The 24,541-nt window shown below is 40.4% G+C and overlaps 1 protein-coding gene across 6 annotated transcripts in view; it reads right to left on the reverse strand.

The window, feature by feature from the left end:
* PARD3 (par-3 family cell polarity regulator) overlaps positions 1-24,541 on the reverse strand; it is a 404,695-nt gene that overhangs the window by 91,451 nt on the left and 288,703 nt on the right. For all 6 annotated transcript variants that reach the window (XM_075212058.1, XM_075212055.1, XM_075212053.1 and 3 more), the window contains one exon: positions 14,594-14,839. In XM_075212058.1, coding sequence (XP_075068159.1) covers positions 14,594-14,839 — 246 coding nt within the window. The remainder of the gene's footprint in view (positions 1-14,593; positions 14,840-24,541) is intronic.

A 24,541-nucleotide genomic window follows, 5' to 3' on the forward strand; every position in this document is an offset into this window, starting at 1 on the left:
GAAATAATACATGCACCATCTATGGAAACAAACACTCCAATACAGGGTCTGTCTGTACATACAATAACTAGATCTGCTCACAGACTACACAAAGATGATTATAGACAGTTAAATAAAAAAAATAATAATGAAAAAACCCTCTTAATTTTTTTTTTTACAAAATAATAAAAAAAATAAAACATGAGTGCAATTTTACTTCCATACCCTGAAATATTGAAGTGTGAATTCAGTAGATGCAATAGAAGGAGGTGTTAATTATTAACTATTAAGCAGAGGCTGGGGATTTGTCAGTTACAGTACTTATTTTATAAATGATCAAATCACGTAACAAAGAATTTCATTTGACAGCAATCTCCCCCCACCCCCAAGATACCTACCAACTCCCGGGAGCAAATCCTTAAATGTGTACACAAAATAATGCTGGCTAGAGTTTCACATTACACATAATCTAATGACTGTTTGGAAATGATAAAAACCCCATCAATAATACTATTTATTCTGCAAATTTCTCCCACATAAATAGAATGTTATTTGAGAAAGGTGAGGTTATTCCTTGATATGGTGCATCAATGTCAAGAGCTGACTGTAAATCTGAAATAAGGATGAGAAATATGTATTTTATGGAAATTCTCTGCAACTAGAACCAGACACCTCAGCAAAACTGCCAATGAATATGGTATATAAACAGCATATTATCATACTGCAAGGTAGAGATTATGAAGCTTTGTGTTTCGTTAATTCTTGACATGTGCAATATGGAAGATGTAAGCTATAATAAACTGAAAGAAAAACAAAAACACAAAAAAGTGTACTATGTCATCTCTAAAACAAAGACTGAAGCCCCTATTAATAGTATTGGATGACGTTGAAGATTATATAGGGTTTCCAGTTCCAGATTTGTACAAATAAAAGAAAAAAAATAAAAGGTTTTTAAAAGAAACAAAAAAAAAAAAGAAGAAGACGTTACTAAATAGTAAAATCTGAAATGTATGCGGAGTGATGTCACGGGTATGAACGGTCAGCTGTGAGTCACGTGCATTTGGCATCCAAGACGTCATCTTACCTCGACATTTCTACTGGGAATTCTGCTACAACTGTTACTAGGGAAGTCACGTTAAACACGTCAATGTATGCAGCCTGCGGCATGGATTTACATACAGAGGCACTGGGTGTAAACAACTCTCATTTAGTCAAGTATTTAGCTTCAAAGTGTGGAGTCCTGTTGACCGGGATATCATGGAATGTTTTATGTACTGGTGCAGGGAAAAAAGCATGTGATATAGGTACATCATCATCATCATTTATTTTATATAGCGCCACTAATTCCGCAGCGCTGTACAGAGAACTCATTCACATCAGTCCCTGCCCCATTGGAGCTTACAGTCTAAATTCCCTACTATAGACACTCGCACACAGACAGACAGACAGAGAGGGAGAGACTAGGGTCAATTTTTGATTGCAGCCAATTAACCTACCAGTATGTTTTTGGAGTGTGGGAGGAAACCGGAGCACCCGGAGGAAACCCACGCAAACACAGGGAGAACATACAAACTCCACACAGATAAGGCCATGGTCGGGAATCGAACTCATGACCCCAGTGCTGTGAGGCAGACATGCTAACCACTAGGCCACTGTGCTGCCTATCTTCTAGCATGTAATTATTACCTGTGGAACAGTGAAGTCAACTGTGTAGAAAAAGAAGGTACTGTTACCTATGGCAATCAGAAATCTGCTTTCATTCCCCAAACAGGGATCAGTTTACAGAAACGTCCCCCAATGTATCTTCGTTTCCTGGGCTAAAGACCAAAGACTTTTATTCCCGTCACGCAACCATCTGTTGCTCTACTCTATAGATGCTGTATAGCAAGAGGTGGCCATCTAGGTTTCCGAATCCATCAGTATCTGTTGCAAATGCTCTCTGTCAGGAGCTGCTTAACCACCTAGGACTGACTCATGAAACACAATTCAGCTGAAAATCAGTTTCATAGACTTATTCATTGCTGCTTTTCCAGGGCCAGTACACTTCCATACGGGAATACAAGGGAAAATTCCACTTAAAATGAAATAATCCTTGACTGCTATTATTTCACTAACATAAATGATTAGTGTCCGCTGTCAGTAAGATAAGCTGATAAATAATGGATCAGTTCTGGGTCTTCTGCAGAAACTTTCTCAGTTACATGGTACCCAGCTACCATGGAACAAATCACATCAGTGACAAGGTGGTCCAAACCCTCATTTGCTTTATATTACAAAGAAATGAGGAGATTAGGAGGCAGATGCGCTATGCTTATTCCTTGCCTGGTGGATTTGGCAGACGTCAACCTCGCAGTAAGCAGAATGTTCTCTGAAACACGGCCAGATTCCGAGCATGTGGAATAATCCCCCTGAATGTATTCTTGTCTCGTCTCTCTTGCTCTCTCCTGACTCAGTTATTAGGTGCATAGACGCCAATCAATGTCCATAACTACAAGGCTCGCACAAGGCTTCTGGAGGCCAAGTTCATGATTGGGTGCTTTGGGCAAAAAAGGGTTAACGTGTTACTGCTTTCAGGTTATTTTACAGATTTGCAAAAATCTATTTAGGATATTCCAAAAGAATTCTTCATAAATCAGTGGGCAAATCTGATGGCACGTGAACCTTCTTATTCAGTCTAAATTGGAAAATATGTGGTTTTGTGCCCTTTGTAATAGTTGGGCCAAGGAGTGAACGCTTTGCATAATCCTTTAATTAACAATGCCAAGGGAGCTTCTAGCCTCCAGAGAGCAACGTGAAAAATACCAAGTAACAAGAATATAGTGGAACACTCTAATATATCCGATAATGATCTGTCCTTTGGAGACATTTTACTTATGTCCTGGGAGGGGAATCCGCAGAAAGGAAAATGGTCTAAGCCACATTATCCCACTGGAAACTCTGTGGAACCACTTTGCAGACTCGGAATCAGTTAAACAAAGCTCTATGACTACCAGAATCTTAACTTAAGCAACTTAGCCAAGTATGTTCCAAATTATATAAATTAAATTTTTTTTAAATCACTTCCAGTTCCCACCAAAAAAATGTCAGCAGAAGAAGCAAAGCTGTGTGAGGCAGAGAGAGATCAATTCCATACAATGGACGGTTCCATAAGACAATAATGTATTCTGTATAGAACACATTACCAAGATTCACTTTTGTTTAGGCTAAAGTAACCACATTCAATTTCAGTCTCTTCACGTTCATAAACACCAAGTAACAATATGTAATCCCCCCTCACAACAGCTTAAACGTACACCTGTTGCCGCTACACAGTTGAGGAATCCATTTTGTGGACTGAACCAGTTTCACAGGCTGCATTCTCAATAACATTGGTTCAGTAAACAAAATGGCTGCCTACACGGTGCGTATGCAACAGGGGCGCACACACACACACACACACACCCCAAAGTGACTGACCATAGACCAGCCATTATGCCAATGTTAGCTTGTTCTGGTGATTGTTTCAGGTTATTCAGGTTGTTACACCGGAGTCTGGCACATTGTCCATCTCGGATTTGACCACTTATTATGCTAGCTGATGCCTAGAATGATTTTTAGCCTATAAATATTTACATCATACAATCCTCATCATTTATTTGTAAGGCGCCACAAATTCTGCAGCACCAACAATACGAACATAAAAAAAAATACTGCAAAAACACCACCACGTGGTCATTTTGCTTGTACACCATTACTTTAATACACCATGCTTAGCAGCTTCGGCGCCTCAAGCACTTACAGCTTTACAACTCTTAAAAGATTGCTGCACATTATCTATCTACATACATAAAACAATAGTGAGCATTATCAAAAAGTAAGCAAATGCAATGTGCTTATTAGCTATACATATACATCTGAAAAGCTCTGGATCAATTAGTGATTTAAGAGGGCTGAAAAACATCTCGCTATTGTCTCTGGTATAAAAGAATATATCAGTGGATGGAAAAAAGAAATATTAAATTATGTCTGCTGCTGTAATGAATCAGAGCCTAGAAGGTGGTCGGGAGGAACCAGCGGGTTGTGATGAAATATTAAAGCTAGTTATTATTGATAAAAAATGAATTAGCCTTTTTGATTTCCGCAACCTTTAAATCATACCCGCAGTTCTGGAGCTAATTAAAAGAGCTAAGACACATTCTGCTTGCTCCTGAGCAGCCATTTAGAGATCTGCGTAACAAAAGGCTTTTAAGGTCATATTTCCATATGTGCTGGCGTGAGGGGGGATAATACAATTACACATTAGGATGTCTGATTCAGAGGATTCTGAAACTGACTTTTTAGCAAGTCACGTGACGGAGTCAGCCACTACGTAGAGCTGGTGTCTCTCCTAAGGCCAGGAATGGATCTGTTGGTCATACATTTGTGTCTGCTTATCTGTACCTCGTACAGGGTTATATCTGTAACATTAACAAGGGTTAGGACCAAGTATAGCATCACTGCATACAAGGTGTAGATGCAGCTTCCATAGGCTGGCTTAGTCACCTGACCGAGATCCACCATACATGAGGCACCTCCATTTATACACAATGTGTGATAGCTACAGGTGCAGCTGCCAGACAGCAATATGTCACTGAACAGCAGCTATACATCAGTGTGCGTATCATCCACCTGCACACGGGAGGCAGCCATTACTGATAAGAATGCAGAATATCAATCTATAAGGGACCAATGTTTCAGTATCACCATTCAACTCCTTGCAAATGAATAGCCTGTGTTATAATACCTCAGAACGGCTTGCTCCTCGGTATTTCAGGTGCATTTTAATATAGTGCTCTTAAAAACTCTACCGTCAGTGCTATATGCTTAATAAGACACTGCAGCATGGCAGTAAATAATTTACTGCTGCTATTTTTAAGCAGTGCTGATCTACTGTTAAAGTCTGTGACGAGATATGTTCTTTGTAAGCAAATCTGACACAAAATGAAAGCTTCTACAACAAGCACTTCTATAGATTACGTAGATTACAATAGGCATGTAGGCCCAGATGTGTGTCTGCCACCGTTTATTGATATAGCACAGGCGCATACTTTTGTGACATTTCATAGTATCCTCTATGGTGCATGTTTACAATATTAATAATTTATCAATGTTGCATTCTGTTGTATTTTTTTTGGCAAGGATTTCAATAGGGGTCCCCCTAAAAAAAAAAGGGGTAAAGGAAATGGTTATGTTGGTACATAGTGGGTAAGGAACACAAGAGTAAATCATAAAAAACATAATCGCACAGCTGAAAGTACTGAGATATGTCTATAAATTAGCAGTGGCCCATATACACGTCAACTCTCCTAGACTAGTATATATGGAATTTGGTCATTCTGACAATACAATATTTATACTCACCAGGAGTCGGCATTAACAGAAGAGGAGCTCCTCCCTCAGATACATAGACCTGCCACCTGCGCCTTTAGACAAGTGGAGGGGCAGCCGCCGTAGTATCGGGGGACCACTAAAGTTTCCATTTCAAAGCTATAGTTCACTTTTGATGCAATCTTTGTCAGTGGGGGAGGTAAAGGGGGTTTCCATGCTCGGGCTATGAAGACGTGCCCCATCACATATCTGTCCCATTGTGGAGTAGAGGGTGGATAGTGGTGTAGAACGCCCAGCTCCAGGAATGTTTACATTTATTTATTTTTTTTATATATTTTACACAGATGGTAGAAATACTACAATCAGATAAAAAAAAAAAAAAAATGTAAATCCAGTACTGGCTTATATGGTGGAGAGCAGGGCAATCGCCAGTGGTGAGCTGGAAACCACTCCATGGGTTATAATTATGTAAGCTCGTCTTTGCTTGTAGCATCATTATGGCCTCGCCCCATTAGGAAGTGGGCAGGATGCGGGAGACCTACCCAGAAATCTGGAGTCTCCCGGACATTTCGGGAGAGTGGGCAAGTATGCTTATAATCACCTGCTAAGGTACGTGCAGAACTGACTATGTATATTGCTAGAATACAGGGAAACAGCATTCCCATTTCTCCCTGGCTATGTAATAGAATAGGCATTATGAAGCCCTGGCTGATGAAACAGGCTTGCAGCATGCTTGACAGATTAGCCAACTACGTTGTAATCAGTTGTGTGTATGTATTTGTGTGTCAGAATGAGAGTAACCAGACAAAACAGCAGGAAGCTCTGAGTGACAACAATTTTAAAAACAGTAATTAGGAGGCTAAAATCCCAGTCAAAAAACCCTCCTCTCTGACTCGTCCCACATTATGTTGTGTCAGATTTCTGGGGACTTTGCAGGTTTTAGAGACAGATGGAGAGGTATAAATTCCCCAAACAAACAATATTTTTTTTTTTTTTTACCAACGTGCAACATAGAAAATCACCTTGGGAATTTCCACTGTCTCAACATGCTAGCTTAGCTTTCCATTGTCAGGATCTTACAGTTCTTGTAATAACACAGGACAATGGAATCTGCAGCACTGAACTGCAATAAATGTGCACATAATCCCTCCACCTGTAAAGAACAGAGTCCGCAAACCCAGGGAAACTAATTCACATGCTGAGTGAATGTACCATGCGCTGATTTCACTTTGTCCATCGTATGCTTAATGTAATTAGGAAACTCTAATCGTTATTGAAGCATATCTATGCAACGCAAAAAATGTTTAATTAATGTGATAACCTTCAAGGTTTAATACCTCCTTTGACTTTAAGCAAATTTTGTACCGCTCTGATTGTGCCTCTTTGGCTGCTGTTGAGTATAAGATAGTAAGTCCATGTGAAACCACAATACCCAGCATGCCCTGGTCTGCTCTAATCCTCCCCATTATTATAGAACAGTTTCATAAGGAAGAAACAGAATGCAGCTGTGGCTCTCCAACTGTTATGCAGCCCAGGCAGCAGTACCAAGTCTAAGGGCAACTACCGTAGGTGCAGCTGCTATGGGGCCCACGAATGACGGGGGCACCCGCTTCCATGCCAAAACCCTGTTTATATGTCAGTTCTCCAACTTGTACCGCCCAAAGTGTTTGCTATTGTGACCATAAATGTTTAGCTACGCCACTGACTAAGGGTCTTCTGGGACTTGTAGTTCAACCCCTAGTACATCACAGGTTGCCCACGTCTACCATAGAGGAGTCAGTCACAGAGGTTCTGATGTCTCTGGCTCAGAGTGAATGCTATAAGCGGAAGCAGTTCTACCACAAATTCATCTTGATACAATGGTTTGTAAGGTATTTCTTAAACAATGACAATCAATCACTGCATAAACATCTACCTGTAACCCATTATAAAGACAAAGTTACCCCATCCGCCCCCTGTGATCAGATCTCGCTGCCTTTTTACCAGAGGATTGCAGCAAGAATTGTGCCAGTCAAAGCCACATTAAATAAAAGGTAATTTCCGAATGTATTTTAAGTTGTAATTTCCCCCCCTTACACTACAATTAGCCTAAATGTGAGCCTTCTATGATATTCTGGGATTAGTATATTTATCTAACATTGTAAATAGAAACGAATGTGAGCACCGTTCATACTGCTCCAAGTCAGTATCTGGATTTCATTACCGTTCAATAAGAACAAAACTAGCATTTGAGCAATGAACAATGCCTTCTAATTGTCTGTTCCTCTAATACTAATTAGGGGAAGTAACAGAAAGCCCCACTTAATCTCTCATCTCTCTGAGCTGGAACTAGTCGGAGACGTTTTCTCCCTTCACTTCCTGGAAGAGCATTTGCTTCAAGTTAGGTCTGAGACTTTCACCTCTGGTAAAATGTGCTGCAGAGAGTGTTTCATCAACAACACGCAACGCTCTGTGCTATTCCTACATATCCTGGAGGGAAAATCAGCATTTGTTACAGACCGTGACTGGCTTTTGTTTCCCATTCATATGCCAACCTCATCTAAAGCATTATTATTTTATATGCGCCGATACACACCGAAAACACAAGTTCTTTATATTCATACTTTGGTAACTGATATTCAAGTGAAAACAAATTCACTGTAGCAAGACACAGAACTACAGTAAACATTGGTCTGAAAAGCTGGCATCCAATGTTGTAATTCATTTTATTATACCAGATTGGCTACGAAAGTAGTTATTCACCAGCGACAATGTGGAGGGCCAAGCACTGAGTTTTAATAGCCGGAAAAGACTCAGGGGTATATTTACTAAGCTGCCGGTTTGAAAAAGTGGAGATGTTGCCTATAGCAACCAATCAGATTCTGTCATCTTGTAGAATGCACTAAATAAATGACAGCTAGAATCTGATTGGTTGCTATAGGCAACATCACCACTTTTTCAAACCCGCAGTTTAGTAAATCTAGCCCTCAGTCTTCGACTTTATGAAAGTAGACATTTGGCTTTTATTGACCAAATATGGAAAATGTCAAGGACCAAGTAAAGTTGCTTTGCTATAATCTACATGCTAAAGCAGGGGTGTCCAACCTTTTAGCTTCCCTGGGCCACATTGGCAGACGACGAGTTGGTTTGGGCCGCACATAAGATACAATAACAATAACGATAGCTGATCATCCAAAAAACCATAGAAAACATAGTTAACATATATATATATATATATATGAGGAAAAAAAGTGATATATATATATATATATATCACTTTTTTTCAAATCCCCCTATACTTACCTTTCAATCGGCCTGTTCAAAAAATCCTCTCTAGTTATTATACTATAATCACTTTTTGTATTGTTTCGATGCAATATCATTTAAGCCAGGCATTGTATATCAGGGTGCCCTGACCAGGCCTGCCGTACCTGACATATACATCACTGTGACCCCAAATTGTCACCTGTTTTGATAATTACACCACTATGTTAGTTAAGGGATAACAACTTATTATGGGCCAAAGAGAATAATATATAATGCCCCATTAGTATTACAAGTAGAAGTATGTAGCAGGGAGATAAGGTCCATGATGCTCCAGGACCAGGTGACTTTTATTCACTTGTCAGCTTCCCTTGAAATAATAAAAAAAATCCCCCTTAACTTACCATTTAATCGGCTTGTTCTCCTGCCCTCTTCTCTTCTCCAGTTCTGTGCTGCTGATTGTTCTTCTCGCGCGGGTGTCTCCTCTGTGCTGCGCTCCGCAATGGATGTTGGGTGTGATGACATCACGCCCGACATTCACTGCGAGCACCGTACGGAGGAGGAGACAAGGGAGGGATCCGGAGTACCAGCTGACGTGACCGCAAGGTAAGTAGTTTCTTTTCTTTTCCAGGATTTTTTTTTCCATTTTTCCTTGCCACAACCAAAACTCCTTCTGGGCCACATTTACAGGCGTGCTGGGCCGCATGCGGCCCGCGGGCTGGACAACCCTGTGCTAAAGGGACAGAAAAAACCTCTAGAAAATGTAGTGATTAATCTTAATGACATACAGGTAGAGGAGAAAAAAAAGTAGGATAAAAGAGGTGCATCAAGCATATTATTCCACTGCTGGACTCCCCTAGTTGCCTAAAATTATGGCTAGCATGGCTGCAAGTGTAGACCTCAGTGACTTAGAAAAAGGGGCGATTGTTGTTGCAAGTTGGGCAAGAGCAGCGACCAAGAGAGCTCTACTTGCTAACGGTTCACAAGCAAACAATGTCTAATGTGATGTTAGCGTGGAACTCCAAGGGAAAACCCTCATAACAGTGTGCGGAAGCCCACACTCTGGAATCATAGGCAGCCATGCATTAATTAAGATTTCAGGAAAAACAAGTGAACAACCACAGATAAACCGACTGCAAATTTCAACCTGTGGCAAGAGCAACAATTTTCACCAAAAACTGTCTGAGAATAAATCTACAGAGCAGGATGTGGCAGCTGAGTTAAAGTGCACCAGTTTATCAAGTTTTATTTTGAATCTCCTGTGACCCCTTTCTTGTATTTGACATTTATAAAGACTAAGCAACCGCCAATATGTTTCAATAGAGTAAATTCCCACCCTACCCAATACTGTAGTCCTATTTCTCACCAGATAAACTACTATCCTTCATTTTAATTAACAGTTGTGACCCTGGATATTCTTTTTAGCTAAAAATTTGTCTAACTCTTTCTTAAACATATCAATTGAATCTGCCATCAAAAAACTTCCCTGGCAGTTAATTCCATATCTTGACTTTCCTTACAGTAAAGAACCCCTTCCTTTGCTGGTTGTTGGAACTTCCTCTCCTCTAACCTTAGGGGGTGACTGCGTGTCCTGTGTATAGTCCTCGGGGGTTAAAAGTTCCCATGAAAGTTCTCTGTATTGACTTTTAATGTAATTGTACATAGTAATAATATTCCCTCTTAGATGCTTCTATTCTAAAGTAATCAGAAAAGTTTCCATTTTTCACAAATCTCTGTTCCCTATTCTCTAACCCGTTTTCGACCCAAGCACAAATGTTGTTTACTAGACCCATGTCCCTTATTTTGTAAACCAACCTCTTGTGTGGCACTGTATCAAAGGCCTTTGCAAAATCTAAGTAGACCCCCATCTACAGTACTGTCCTGGTCTAAGATCCCACTAACTTCCTCATAGAAACGAATTAGATTAGATTAGTTTGACATGACCTACCCCTCACAAATCCATCCTGAAAACTATCCCTTAATATAACGTCCAGTAGTTTCCGCACTATTCATGTCAGACTTACAGGTCTATAATTCCCTGGTTGTGATCTCATTGCCTTTTTAAACAACGACTCCACATCTGCTATTCGAAAATCCCTTGCTACTGAGCCAAATGAGAGTGAATCTATGAAAATTAAGAACAGCGGTCTAGCCATTTCTGAGTTTAGCTCCATAAGAACCCTTGGGTGTATGCCATCTGGACCTGAAGCTATATTTATCTTAATTTTATTTAGTCGTCTTTGGACTTCTTCCTTTGTCAACCAAGTATTAATTAATTGTACGTTGTATTTCCATTTTTATGAATTATTCCTACCATTTGTTCCCCTCTAGTAAATACTGAAAAAAGAAAGTGTCTAATATTTCTGCTTTTTCCTGATCATTAACCAATCCATTCATCTCACCTCTTGGGGTCCTATGCTGTCTTTTTTAAATCCTTTTGCCATTTGTATACTTGAACTTTTTGGGGGTTGGCTTACTTTCTTTTGCAACTAGTTTTTTCCTTTCTCTAATTGAGCGAATCTAATCTTTTTGCATGATTTATTACATTCCTTGTAGATATGGAATGACTCCTCAGTCCCTTCAGACTTAAACAAGTTAAATGCTGCTTCTTCCTTTTTATTTGTTCCCTTACCCTTTTATTTAGCCAGATTCCTTTAGACTTAATTCTTTTACATTTGTTTCCCATAGGAATTTACTTAAACGCGTATATGTAACATACCTTCCAAATTTTACCACAATGACATGTAAAAATGAGTGTTTTTATTAAAATGGTTTGACAGTCATCACCTACTCCTGAATGTGCTCTAAAAGCAAAATGCCAACAAAATAAATCTCTTAATTAATTCACTTCTTAGAAATGTTATAATAAAATACATATAGATGCATATAGGAGAGGGGGAATCAAACGTCTTTATAGCAAACACATATGGAGCAAAGGAAAAACAAAACAAAGAGAATCCTAAGCCAATTCTTATCTCCATCTAGACAATATCCTCTGACATGTCTGAATAGCACTTACACTATAAAACAAAACAAAAAAACAACGGTTCACAATGGGTCATCTTTTTAAAAGAGGCATTTTCCCAACTGTGGTAAAAGGCCTACAGAAAATCCCCCTGGATGATTATTGTATTTATGTGTCCATTAGAGCATCCATAGAAAGCTATGGGTGGCTAGCCTACTATTTGCAGGCCGTTTAGACTTGCTGTAGTGATTATACTTGCAGGACAATGCACTCTAGGTGCCCAGTGATTGAACAGAGGCAGAATAAGGATGGGGGCATCAGTCAGACTGGACAAGAGCTGCATGCGATCATTATTCTGCTCAGGAACAGCATGTTGGGCCAGAATCTTGTATTCATATTTATGATGCATAACATCAGTAACTATGATTCTGTAGATGTGCAATAAACATAAGCAAACACCTTGAAAGGCAATGAATGCACGTCTGTGCCGTGCTCACTGTGCATCCATCTAACTAGAGTCTGCTGTGAACATGATTACCTGGTAAGCTGCATTTAGATGCACAGGGACACTACATCCCAAACTGCACTGACCACACAAGGCCCTTTAGACAGACATTGAAACATTTATTTACAATTAGTGAAACCTATAATTATGTCAATCTCTAAAGGGAACTTCTTTCCACTTACAATATCTAAAGCATGGCACATTTTAACTCTAGTAGACACAGCAACAACAAATACTTAAAAGGTGCTACAAGTAGTATTTACAATTAACATTTCTTGAAACCGAAATCTTAATTTCCAGTTAGGGATAAAAAATTATTTGTGTTATTGTGGCCATGGGTGAATTTACAGATTAGCTCATCAGGATTATTAATAGTTACACCAACACATTTCACATGGCGTATTCATGCAATCGAGGGTACCAACTACTATAACTGCTGAATAGCAAAGACCAGCAACTAGACAAGGAGATGGGGAAATAGCTTTCATATTTCACAATTTATATGGATTAAAGCTAGTCTAGATAGCAATCCGATAAGAACACTTTCTGCCTATACACAGGGAGACAGCATCTTGTGTACTAAACTAATATTGATGAGAATGCAGCCGATCTGTCTCCTAAACACCAGTGACATCACAGAGACAGGAGCCGCGTCACAGAGTGCCCCACGGACGTCACTGAGATGTGAGCCGCATCACAGAGCGCCCCATGGACGATAGGGAGACGGGAGCCGCGTCACAGAGTGCCCCATGGACGTCACTGAGATGTGAGCCGCATCACAGAGCGCCCCATGGACGATACGGAGATGGGAGCTGCGTCACAGAGTTTCCCATGGATGATACGGAGACGGGAGCCGCGTCACTGAGTGCCCCACGGACGTCACAGATGTGAGCCACGTCACAGAGCGCCCCATGGACGATAGGGAGACGGGAGCCGCGTCACAGAGTGCCCCACGGACGTCACAGATGTGAGCCGCATCACAGAGCGCCCCATGGACGATACGGAGACGGGAGCCGCGTCACAGAGTTTCCCATGGATGATACGGAGACGGGAGCCGCGTCACTGAGTGCCCCACGGATGTCACAGATGTGAGCCACGTCACAGAGCGCCCCATGGATGATATGGAGACGGGAGCCGCGTCACAGAGTTTCCCATGGATGATACAGAGATGGGAGCCGCGTCACAGAGTGCCCCACGGACGTCACCGAGATGTGAGCCGCATCACAGAGCGCCCCACGGACGTCACTGAGACGGGAGTCGCGTCACAGAGTGCCCCACGGACGTCACTGAGACGGGAGTCGCGTCACAGAGTGCCCCACGGACGTCACTGGGACGGGAGTCGCGTCACAGAGTGCCCCATGGACAATACGGAGATGGGAGCCGTGGCACAGAGTGCCCCACGGACGTCACTGGTTCCTACTGAATGAATAGGCTGGATGCTCAATATTGGTTTGACTTCCTATCGAACACTATCATGGTTTTTGTCAGTTTGAGCAAATATTAAACATTGCATATTACACATAATAGATAGCAGTATATTACACATTCCATCAATGCAATAATGGTGTATCAAAGCAGAATTGCACCTCGACTAAATATTATGAAGTCCAATATTGGGAGGGTTGGGTAGGACTTTGATTACAAATGAGCATACTTTAATAATTACATTACTTCCTTGCGCTTGTCTGTATCACATATATCTTAAAAACAGACAGTAAAAATAATAAAAACTTTGCAAAAGATTCACATTCAGCAAACAAAAAAAAAACTGTCAGATCCCAATCTTAACACACACTTTCAGCATCAAGTACAAGCCTTTGAAAAGCTGCCTTTTAGGTTAACCTTAGGTGTCAATTTAACAATTTGCAACTTTCCAATTAATTGTAGCTACCAGCAAAGAAATGGCAGAGGGGTTTTTCAGAGCATGTGTAGCTAGCAGCATGCCCAGTTTCCTGTATGAAATTTAGTATCTGTTGATGAACTAGTCAATGTGGAAAATTACAAAGCAAAACGGAAACAACACTCCTAATTAGGTCAAATAAAAAGACTTGCAGTAAAATCAATTACTAAAAAGTGCATCTTCTAACAGGAAGAAAAAGGCTACCAGCAAAATCCCCTTTATTTTCAGCAGGAACTAATTTGAGGGCTGCGAACATATCAATAGAGCTGATTCAGTGCAAGACAACCTGCGCTGAAATGCCATGATAAACCGTGGAAGCTGGCTTGTATAATTAGTGATATTTGTATGTGCTGCTTTTTACAGTTAGCCAAAAAATTAAATAAGAAAAAAAATACATAAAACTAAGCATACTAAATACTAGGGAAAGTAGACTTAAAGACTTCTCGTATATAAAAAATACTTTATTTAAATTACGACAGAATATTTTAGAGCCATTAAAAAAGTATGTATACACTCGTTCATTACAAAAGATTTATAAACCCATAATAGACTTCCTAATCCTGCAATCAGCCACTGATGATTGACAATCACAGAGAAAGGGATCTGCATTAAGAATTTATCACAAAGGATGCAGTGATTCTGGGTACATCCCTACCTGTCTACAGGTGGAGGCTTGGAGTTCCTCGGTTTCTTTACTTGGGCATAGAGTGCTTCCATTTGCTTTCCATCTCTCGGACTTTGGGGTCTACTGTTCAAATTAAGTGTACCGCTGTTTGGAATTGTGTCATAGTGGACAGAGTAATCCTCCGGGACTCTGTAATTCTTGGAATATTCTTGGATCTCAGCATAGTCCTTCTCTCTGGCTTGCCTCTCTCGGAGTTCCCGGGTCTTAGCCTGAATTCTACAGAAGAGAAAAGAAAAACAATACTGGGAATCTTTTACACAAACTTAAACACCACTTTTGTACATGCCACAGTCTGATCAGTATTGCAGGAAACATAATAAAATGATGTTCCATACTTATTTCTGCAATTGGATAACGTAATACTTATGATGACGCTTATTATTCACAATAAAAAGAGGAAGCAGTATAGAACTCTGCTGGTTTCTATCTGTCTTGCAGATTGGTTACACACAGCTGGAGTTCAATGGTTTTCTACCTTCATATGACTAATCTGTTGGCTTGTATGGAACCTTCTGCAACATTGCTTTATCTTTCTAACATCCTTTTATGCTTTTCACCAATGCATTTACATCACCATGCAGAGATCTTTTTCTGGCTCATTTTTCAATGAGAAGAGAAAAATATTGTTGTGTCTTGTTCAAGTCAACCCCTCCCCCATAAAATAAATATTGAAAATGAGCATGCATGCCTGATGATACGTAAACATGACAGAAGCACTGAAATTAAAAACCAGAAAGATTAAAGAATGTTTTTAGTGAATGTGAATCTGTAGGAAAACAAACATACAATTACATTAATTTTATCTGAAAAATAGACACTTTACTCAGAAAGCAATGAGGACAAACAAGCACACCATCATATGAAGGCCCCAACCAAGGGCTGCACAAACACTAGGAGCCAAACAGCCTATAAATATTAGTACTGGAGGCTACATTTTCTATGTAAATGGATGAACACTGGCTACCTCATTTTTGGTTTTTTTTACTGACTTCTAGAATTGATGGACTGGCTACATTATGTTGTCACCCCATATTCCACTATAATCCAGAATTGCAACGTTGAATCACGTGAGATCCAGTTAACACGAATACCTACAGAGGTTGTAAATTTAGAGTATTTTTCTTTAATAATACCAGTTCCTGAAAAAGTCTATAGAATGGCAATGTAATGAGTCACCCAAGAGCCCAGCATAGCACATAACATTGAACGTGAACTTGTACTGAGAAAAATCTTGGCTCTGACTCGATAGACCATATATGCCGGAAAATCTACATTCTGCAAGAGATCATGGTGAAGTAACTGGGGCATTGGTTCTCAAGAACCAAGGGGAAGTTAGGGGGCCAGAGGAATTACATATAATAAAGATATGCTGGGAATTTTTTTATATATATATATATATATATATATATATATATATATATATATATATATATGTGACCCTGTACTAACACAGACTGGGATGCCTACAGGAAGAGACTTGTTAATATATTATGAGAAATAAAAGGCACTTGTTTGAAGTTCTCCAAAGGAATCAGAAAGTAACAAGGGAAGAGTTAACATTAGTGTTAAGAAATCTGGTGTTGCTGTGAGGACAGATATGCTGTGTAGTGAGAGAGCTATGGACACATTTCTCCATCAAGTATTTGTGTGACTTAGGAAATGAGCCGAAGAGAAGGTTTCTTCCACTCTTGCTAAGCCGCTGTTCCAGATACACTACGTACAGTATGCTATGCATTTTAAATGCACACATATGCCTTCAAAAGAGAGTGGAGAAATGTCAAGCCTGACGGATAGTGATTACACAATATACACAGGTGCCAGTCTGATGGACCATTACAGTATGCTGCAGGGCTGCTGTCTCTCCAGAAAACCCTGACAATTAGGTGAGCTGCTGAGGAAGCAGACGCGCATATTCTGCCCGACACTACAAGAGGAAGAGATCCTGACAGCCTTCGCTCTGCACAGTTCAATTCACTGCAAACCTATCAAGCAACATTTAGTTTCATAAAGGGAAAGCTCTTAGAGATCTGTTTCTGCAATAAGAGTCACAAACCTATAGAGCATAAAAAAACATCACATTAAATTTAAATAAAACTCTAGTAACTGAACTTTAGTGTCATGTTTTGTGCATAGCAGCATAGTAGCACATACTCTCTCTATCTCTAATTTGAAGGACATCTGACCCCCTGTAGCAATAGAAGGACCACTCCCATATCCAGACTCCTTATATCAGGCAGGGAGGCTTAAACTGCCCAGTTGTAGCCAAAAAGGCTGAACATGAGATATGCTGGAGTACGACAGGGGCCGAGTCCTACCACGCCGGTACATGGCTCCCAAATCAGGTAACAGGAGCTACACTGCAATCTGTACGACATGTGTGGTTCACCAACTGTACTGCATTGGTCTCTCATGAACCAACCTAGCGGTATAATATTTGGCGCACGTTATTTTTGTGCCTCCAGTCACCACAAATGGAATCTGTACAATGTACATTGAACACTTTCTATACTGATGAAATAGTTGGTGTTATTATTTCAATATTCATAAGCTAGAGGAGAAAACGCACACAGAAAAAGTAGAGTAGACACGTTCTACAGAATAGAGTGGAACAATGTTACAGAAACGTGGTGTAAGCAGGATGGGCACTATTACCTACAGCGCCATAAATTCCTCAATGGCTAACAATTCTTTCTGCTGGCCTTCCATTCTCCTTATTATCTGGTAGAGTAGGTGGATGCCAGTCTCTGTTCTCATGTGATTATATACCTTACACTACTGCTCTGTCATGTTAGTGATAGATTGGGACCACGGTGCTGCAAAGTGCTGTCACACTGTGTCATGCACCTAGTCACGGACACAGAGGAGCAGCAGTACTGATCAGTGTGATGTGTATGATCATATGACCAGAGGCTGATATCCGCCTCCTCGACAAGGTAAGAAACTTGAATTACAGGTGATAAAAGGACATGGGGTGGTAGGTGAGGAAATGAGGGGGTTAATATGGGTGAGGGGGCTAAAGGAGTAGTAAATTAATTACATGGTGGGGGCTGTGAGGGGGAGAACAGGAATTATAGTCGATACTGTGAGATGAAGAACACGACATACACAGGGGAAGGAGAGAGTAGTATGGAAGAAACCAATTACAGGAGAGTGTGGTAGCAAAAAAAAAAAAGGAGGGGGCCGCACACAGATAGCAGTATCATGAAGGGGGTGCGCACACCTATCATCATCAACATTTATTTATATAGCGCCAGCAGATTATGTAGCATTTTACAATTGGGAACAAACAGTAATAGATTACAATCTATGGGACAATGGTTTGATACACAAGGGTAAGTGCTACATCATATTGAATATTTGTCCAGCTATAATGCAAAGATTACAAGTCTTTAGTGGGCTGTACGCTCAATCCCACAACTATGTTGGTCAGAGGGTTGTTGGTCTTGTGTTAGCTGTATAGAGGGTGGTAATAGAGTAACCTAGGGAGATTAAGAGGGTGGTTGAGGAATATTATAAGCTTGTCTGAAGAGGTGTGTATCCAGAGAACACTTGAAGGTTTGAAGACTAGAGGAAAGTCTTGTGGTGCGAGGAAGTGAATTCCATAAAGTGGGTGCAGCCCAAAAAAAAGTCCTGTAACCAAGAATAGGAGGAAGTGATGAGAGTGGAAGAGAGACGCAGATCTTGTGCAGAACGGAGGTGTGAAGATACATGGCTCCCAAATCACTCAGTCATGGTATTAGAGGAAAAATAGAAGGATAATTTATTCTGCATAACATGATTAAATACAACACGGCCCCCTTAACGATAGCAGGCCCAACAAGTGAGGAAATCAGTTCAATAAAATCCAATGAGATATGTTCCACAGCACATCTCTGTCAGAGCATCATCTCTTAGCCAGAGTCAGTCACATACATGTCCAACTCCAAGGGTAGGCTCTTATCACAGCATAATCCCACCTTGGGAAGTGCCTGCCCAGGGGAGTTGCAAAAGGACTCGATTGGTGGGCTCCTCACATTATCCAACCCCCTCCCCTACCTCCCCAGGTGTCCTCTCTCAGATGACTCCTACTGGGTCCAGCTCCTGGCTGGCTGTAGAGCTCACTAGTGGACAACAGGGAGCAAACAGAAATAACAATGGATATCTTAATTCACTGAACTCCTGAGTGTTCCCTGTGGAGGTGGAATTTAACCCCTGAAGTACTTTTCCAAGGAGATGTTATAGTTCCATCACAGATACTTCCGGATAACAACATGGCTAAAAAGTTGAGTCCAGGTATGGATTAGATTAAGAGGTTCCATACATCATGCCCATTTCTTTACAGGAGGTGTCAAGTCGGTAGATATTTTGAGACAAGTGGGGAGATGTATGTTGGTGCAATTCTGTTGATGGCCTTGTATGTTAGAATAATTTTATATTGGATTCTTTGAAACACAGGCAACCAATGAGGAGACTGACAGAGTAACTGAGCAGAGGAAGAGTGATTAGCAAGCAAAATCAATCTAGCCGCTGCTTGAAAAATAGATTGTAGGGGCTCAAGTCTGATTTTCGGAAGAACAGTAAGGAGGCAGGATCGATGCGGGAGATGAGTGCATGAATTAAAGTTTTGGCAGTGTCTTGTGTGAGATATGTGTGTATTCTGGAAATGTTCTTTAGATGTATGTAATATGATTTAGATAAAGCGTCGATGTGGGAAACAAAGGATAGGTGTGAGTCAAGGATTACATACACATAAGCAGCGGGCTTGCGGGGTGAGATTTATGGTCATGTTGTCAACAGAAATGTCAGGCAAAAAGCTTCTATTGTTGGGTGGGAATAACACTGTGGCACGTGGTATTTCGGGGCAGGGCAGGAGTTGGACGGTGGACATTATGCCCTTAGTGTCATGGTCATGCTAATTCCAAGTCATGGCCAAAACCAGTCTTACTGCAGGGTGAGAGGGTGCGGGTAGCAGATTGGTCTACAGTTCTCAATACAAAGTCCCCCAAACAGAAGTATAGATGATGATTACAATATACAAACAAATTCCAAGTGTCATCCTTTTGTAAGCAATAGTAACATCTGCACCACATACGTTTTATTAGCTAGATTTTATAGGCCCTTTTAAATGAGAGAAAATGCTCTTAGTGGTAATAAAATGAATACAAGGAGCGAGCTCATGTCTTAAGACAGAGAGTTCAGTAGGTCACAAAGTGAAAAGCCCACATTATGGGGAGATAGCCTTTCAGGAGCAAATTAACACTGCTACCACCTACATGTATATGTATATTAAACGCAGGCGGATAAAATCCCGACATCATTAATCATTGTCATATTTGCGAATTAGTGACATTAAATTATATCTATTGTAAACAAGCTAATTTATTCCACACATCTGGCTGAAGAGCACATCAGCGCTGTTCATATTTGCCTTTGTGATGCGTTTTTAATGCCTCTAAACAGCAGTAAATGTCGAGACACCAGAATTTATAAGTAACAAGTGAAAACTCTTAAAATAAGATGTATCCTGGGGATTATGCATCTACTATATTTTAATTGTAAAAGGTAACAGATGAGCTGCAGTTCCCATTAAATACTTCAAAACCACTCATGACCCAGGTTTTATTACAATGTCGTACACTTCTGAGTAAATCGTGTGGCATTGGTGTCGGTGGGTCTGTCACAACAAAACAAAAATGTTTGGTATCCCACGATGATGGGTATCTACATATAAAATGCTGCAGTCTCTTGTTATACCAATGAGAACTATCCCACTGACTTATGGTTCCCCTTTAAATGTGGGATAACTGCAAAAAATCCAGATACAAAATTTGATAGTGTGCATGAGCTGTAATGGGATAGTATGCTAACAATCATTGTGCAGGGAATCGCATTCTCTAATAACATGTCTTACAGCCATACTTGCCAACTCTCCCGGAATGTCTGGGAGACTCTCGAAATCTGGGTACGTCTCCCGGACTCCCATGAGAGCAGGCAAATATCCCGCATACTGAATTTACCTGCTAAAATGATGCGATTCGCAATGAAATCGCATCATTTTGGCCCCATCCCCGCAACAAAATGAAGTTTTCGTCGCGGGGGTGGGGCCAAAATGAAGCGATTGACCGCACCCCACCCTCCAACCTTGCCCCCTGCCCGGGATCTCCCGGAATTCACTTGTCAAAGGTTGGCAAGTCTGCTTACGGCAGAGGAGCTCAAATCAGCCCTCAAGCGCTATCAACAGCTCATGTTTTCAGGATTTCTTTAATCATACACACAGATGAGTTCATTTATTTCTCTGGGTCAGTAACTATTGCACCCGTTTCTACAGACAGAAATCCTGAAAACATGACCTGTTGGTAGCTCTTGAATGACTGGGTTTGACCACCTCTGTTTTAAGGGATCAGGTGACGCTCGGGAACTAGTCTGTAGTAAAGTGACAGCGGGCCACATGCACTGCGCTCAATGACAAAAGGTTACATCCCAGATGGATAATCCTGTATTGTATGTGGCATTAAATGCTCTATTTAGATTCACTAGTTTAATAGTTCAGCAGAGTAATTTTGCACAGAACTTGTAAAAATCTTTATAAACACATATCTTCTTGACACGTAGGAGTATAACAGGTGCGTGCGTAATAAAAATGTTATGGATACAGGATTTCATTAGACAACAGACTATCGTTACATTGCTTTCCTAAAGAAGGGAACTGAAAAGTTTCAAAGTGCGTATACTACAGAGACAAACATTTTGTGGGGTCGGAAAAAAGGATCCTATTACACCTTCTATTGATCACATGAGAAATTAAGCGTCAAAGAAAATATTTAGGTCACAGAAATAAAAAACATTTGCTTTCCGGTATAAAAATATTATGGTCTTACAGGGAACTTTATAAATATACCAAAAAAATGCCCTGCTGTTCAACTCTCCTGCAGCTGAGGTTTAAGTGTTCCAGATGGCTGAGGGAGAAAGAGGACACCAGCGTTATTCTTCTGTGTGACCTGCAGGTCATCCAGTGTCTTGGATTTAGGTAGGCTCATCTTTTTTGGTTTTGCAGAATGAAACCTTTAACAATTTGTGAGCTTGATGGGTGTTTTAAAAAAAAAAATATATTTTTTCCAATACTTCAAACAATTGTATTGTTTAAATAAACAAATTGAGGAGACAGTGCCAGCTAAATTAAATCTAAATATATATTGGTGGCTTAGTGGTTAGTACTTCTGCCTCACAGCACTGGGGTCATGAGTTCAATTCTCGACCATGGCCTCATCTGTGTGGAGTTTGTATGTTCTCCCGTGTTTGTGTGGGTTTTCTCCCACAATCCAAAAACATACTGGTAGGTTAATTGGCTGCTATCAAATTGACCATAGTCTATGTGTCTGTCTGTGTGTGTATATATGTTAGTGAATTTAGACTGTAAGCTCCAATAGGGCAGGGACTGATGTGAGCGAGTTCTCTGTACAGCGCTACTGGCGATATATAAATAAATGATGATGATGATATTGCACTGTGTCTGCCCACTATGCCAGCATTGATCTCTTTTTGGACAATTACAATCTTTACAAGTTTTTGAGAATTATAAGGTTTTTTTTGGTCAGCACAGAAATCTCCCAAACATTACATTGCCGTATGGCGAGCATTTTATGTACACATACATCTGCATCTCTGAATGATATGGTTATGGCCATTGTGTGTCTACACGCAGACACCAGATGCACAGTCCCCGACCACAGAGTTCTGGATCATTTTCACAGTTTAACCCCAAAATTTATTTTATGTATTAGATCTGTTATGTGGCTTCATCATCATATAACAACTATAAGCAAACCATAAACGTCCTCTTATTAGTGTAACTTTATACCATATGTCTGTGCCTGGTTGGACTATAAACATGATGAGTATAATGGTCCAAGGTCTTTTGAGAACCTAGCAGTCCCTGTTTGTGATGCTGAAGAGCTCTGGGATATGACCTTGAAAAACGTTTGAGTTTACAGTTTTTCAACAATTCTGTTATAACAGGTTCCTCCTTGGTATAACCCGACACAAAAATAATAAGAATATATCCTGTAATAGCTAATGGTATACCTGTACACAAACTTAAGTCTACTGTCACTGCAACAATTAAAAAACAAAAAAAAAAAAGTATATAACATTTTATGCTGCAAAAAAATGAAAAAAAAAAAAAAAAAGGAAAAATAAAGAAGGCTTTTTAAAATGTATAAAATCGCACGAGTAAAGCATATTACTATAAAAAACTACGTCTTAGCAAATGCATATTTGGCTTAAAAAATACTTTATATTTAAGGAAATTCATTATTCCTCTTGAACTAACTAAATGAAGATCCGATCCTGAATTACAAAAATATATACAAAGATACAGATACGATAATAAGGTTAATTTGCTACCTGCTGTCACAAAACCCACATTAGTAGTCTCTTTCCAGCTTGACACAAATTAATGATTTTAATTCTAGACACTTGTCACAGTGCTCACTAGCCTTTCTTCTAATTAAAATGGATGAAGCTCCGTGATCAAGAGACGCCACAGTTCATTTTTCCCCCTACATCGCTTGTTACATTTCTATTCATTAGAGAACAGCTCCCAGCACCTATAGTACAGAACAGAACAAGGAAACGCGTAGTGCCAGCTGACATATGGGGAAAGACGACTTTCCCCAGGGGTGTTGTACAATCGAGGCCCCTGGGAATGTTCAGTGCTAGATCATTTTAATTACTGCATCAGTACAAATGGATTCATTACAACACACTGCGATTAGGAATTGGCCTCTTCTCTTTCAGTGCCAGAGGCCAGGAAGGCATTTCACAGCAGTGCGTAACACACCCCTTTAATAACTACCAACATTATCCAGAATGGAGATCACAACGCGCAGCTGGAGCGAGACAACCTGTATAGAGGGCAAACGGTTATAGCAAGTTGCTGTATAGCTGGAAACATTTACCTTCAGTAACAAGTGGGTATTATACACTTCTTCACTAGCCCCTTCTCTCATTGTCTGGATGCAGAACTATGACTATTAGCAAGCTATGAATTACAGCCAGAGTACCTGGCCAACATGCCTCTCTCAGCCAGTGTGTGTGAACAGATATCTCCTGCTAGCTTGTGCTCTGATACAATACTAACTAAATGAGTGCTGTCCAAGACTGTCATGGCAGGTGGCTGGATATCTATGAACACACAAGCTCAGGGGCATAGCCCTGTACCCTTATAGTGGTTAAAGTCTTATCCACACTTCAACCGTTTACCGTTCCACAGTGTTCTAAGGTAAGTATGACCTTCTGTGTGGAGTGGTCATTTTTTAGTGTTTGACTTAGGTCCTATTGTGTGGGCAGGGATAGAATAACCTGTAGCCAATCAAATCCTCAGAAAGCTTACAGCAGCACAGAGTGTTTCGGAGGAGTATACGGCTTTTGAGTGATTCGTGTTATGATTGTGAGGACAGATGTGAAGAGGGAAATGGAGCCAAAGAGACGACCACAGGCTGAGAGGTTATGGAAAAAGCAATGTTAGGCTCCTGTCAAACTGAAGCAGGAATATTGTGGTATCAAATACATTTCTATATGAAAACAAATTCCTGCATCCAGTAGAACAAGCTTGCAAATGTAGAAATACTTTTTGACGCATTCAATTCTGTCCATTACTACAGCACGGTGGCACAGTAGTTAGCATTGCTGATTCACAACGGGGTATTGGGTTTATTTCCAACCAAAGCGCTGAGTGTGGCAGATATTGTTCCAGTGTTTGTGCGTTTCCACTGGGTGCTCCGACTTCACCCCTCACAGTCCAAAAATATAGTTGTAGGTTATTGGAATCTGTCGAAATAGTATGTACGTGCGTTATTTAGTGAGTTTAGCAAGCAAGCTCCAACGGGGCAGGGACTGATATGAAGGACTACATATTCTCTGTACACCACTGAACAGGAT

Source organism: Mixophyes fleayi, chromosome 5 (genome assembly GCF_038048845.1).
Source record: "Mixophyes fleayi isolate aMixFle1 chromosome 5, aMixFle1.hap1, whole genome shotgun sequence".
Lineage (NCBI taxonomy): Eukaryota > Metazoa > Chordata > Amphibia > Anura > Limnodynastidae > Mixophyes > Mixophyes fleayi.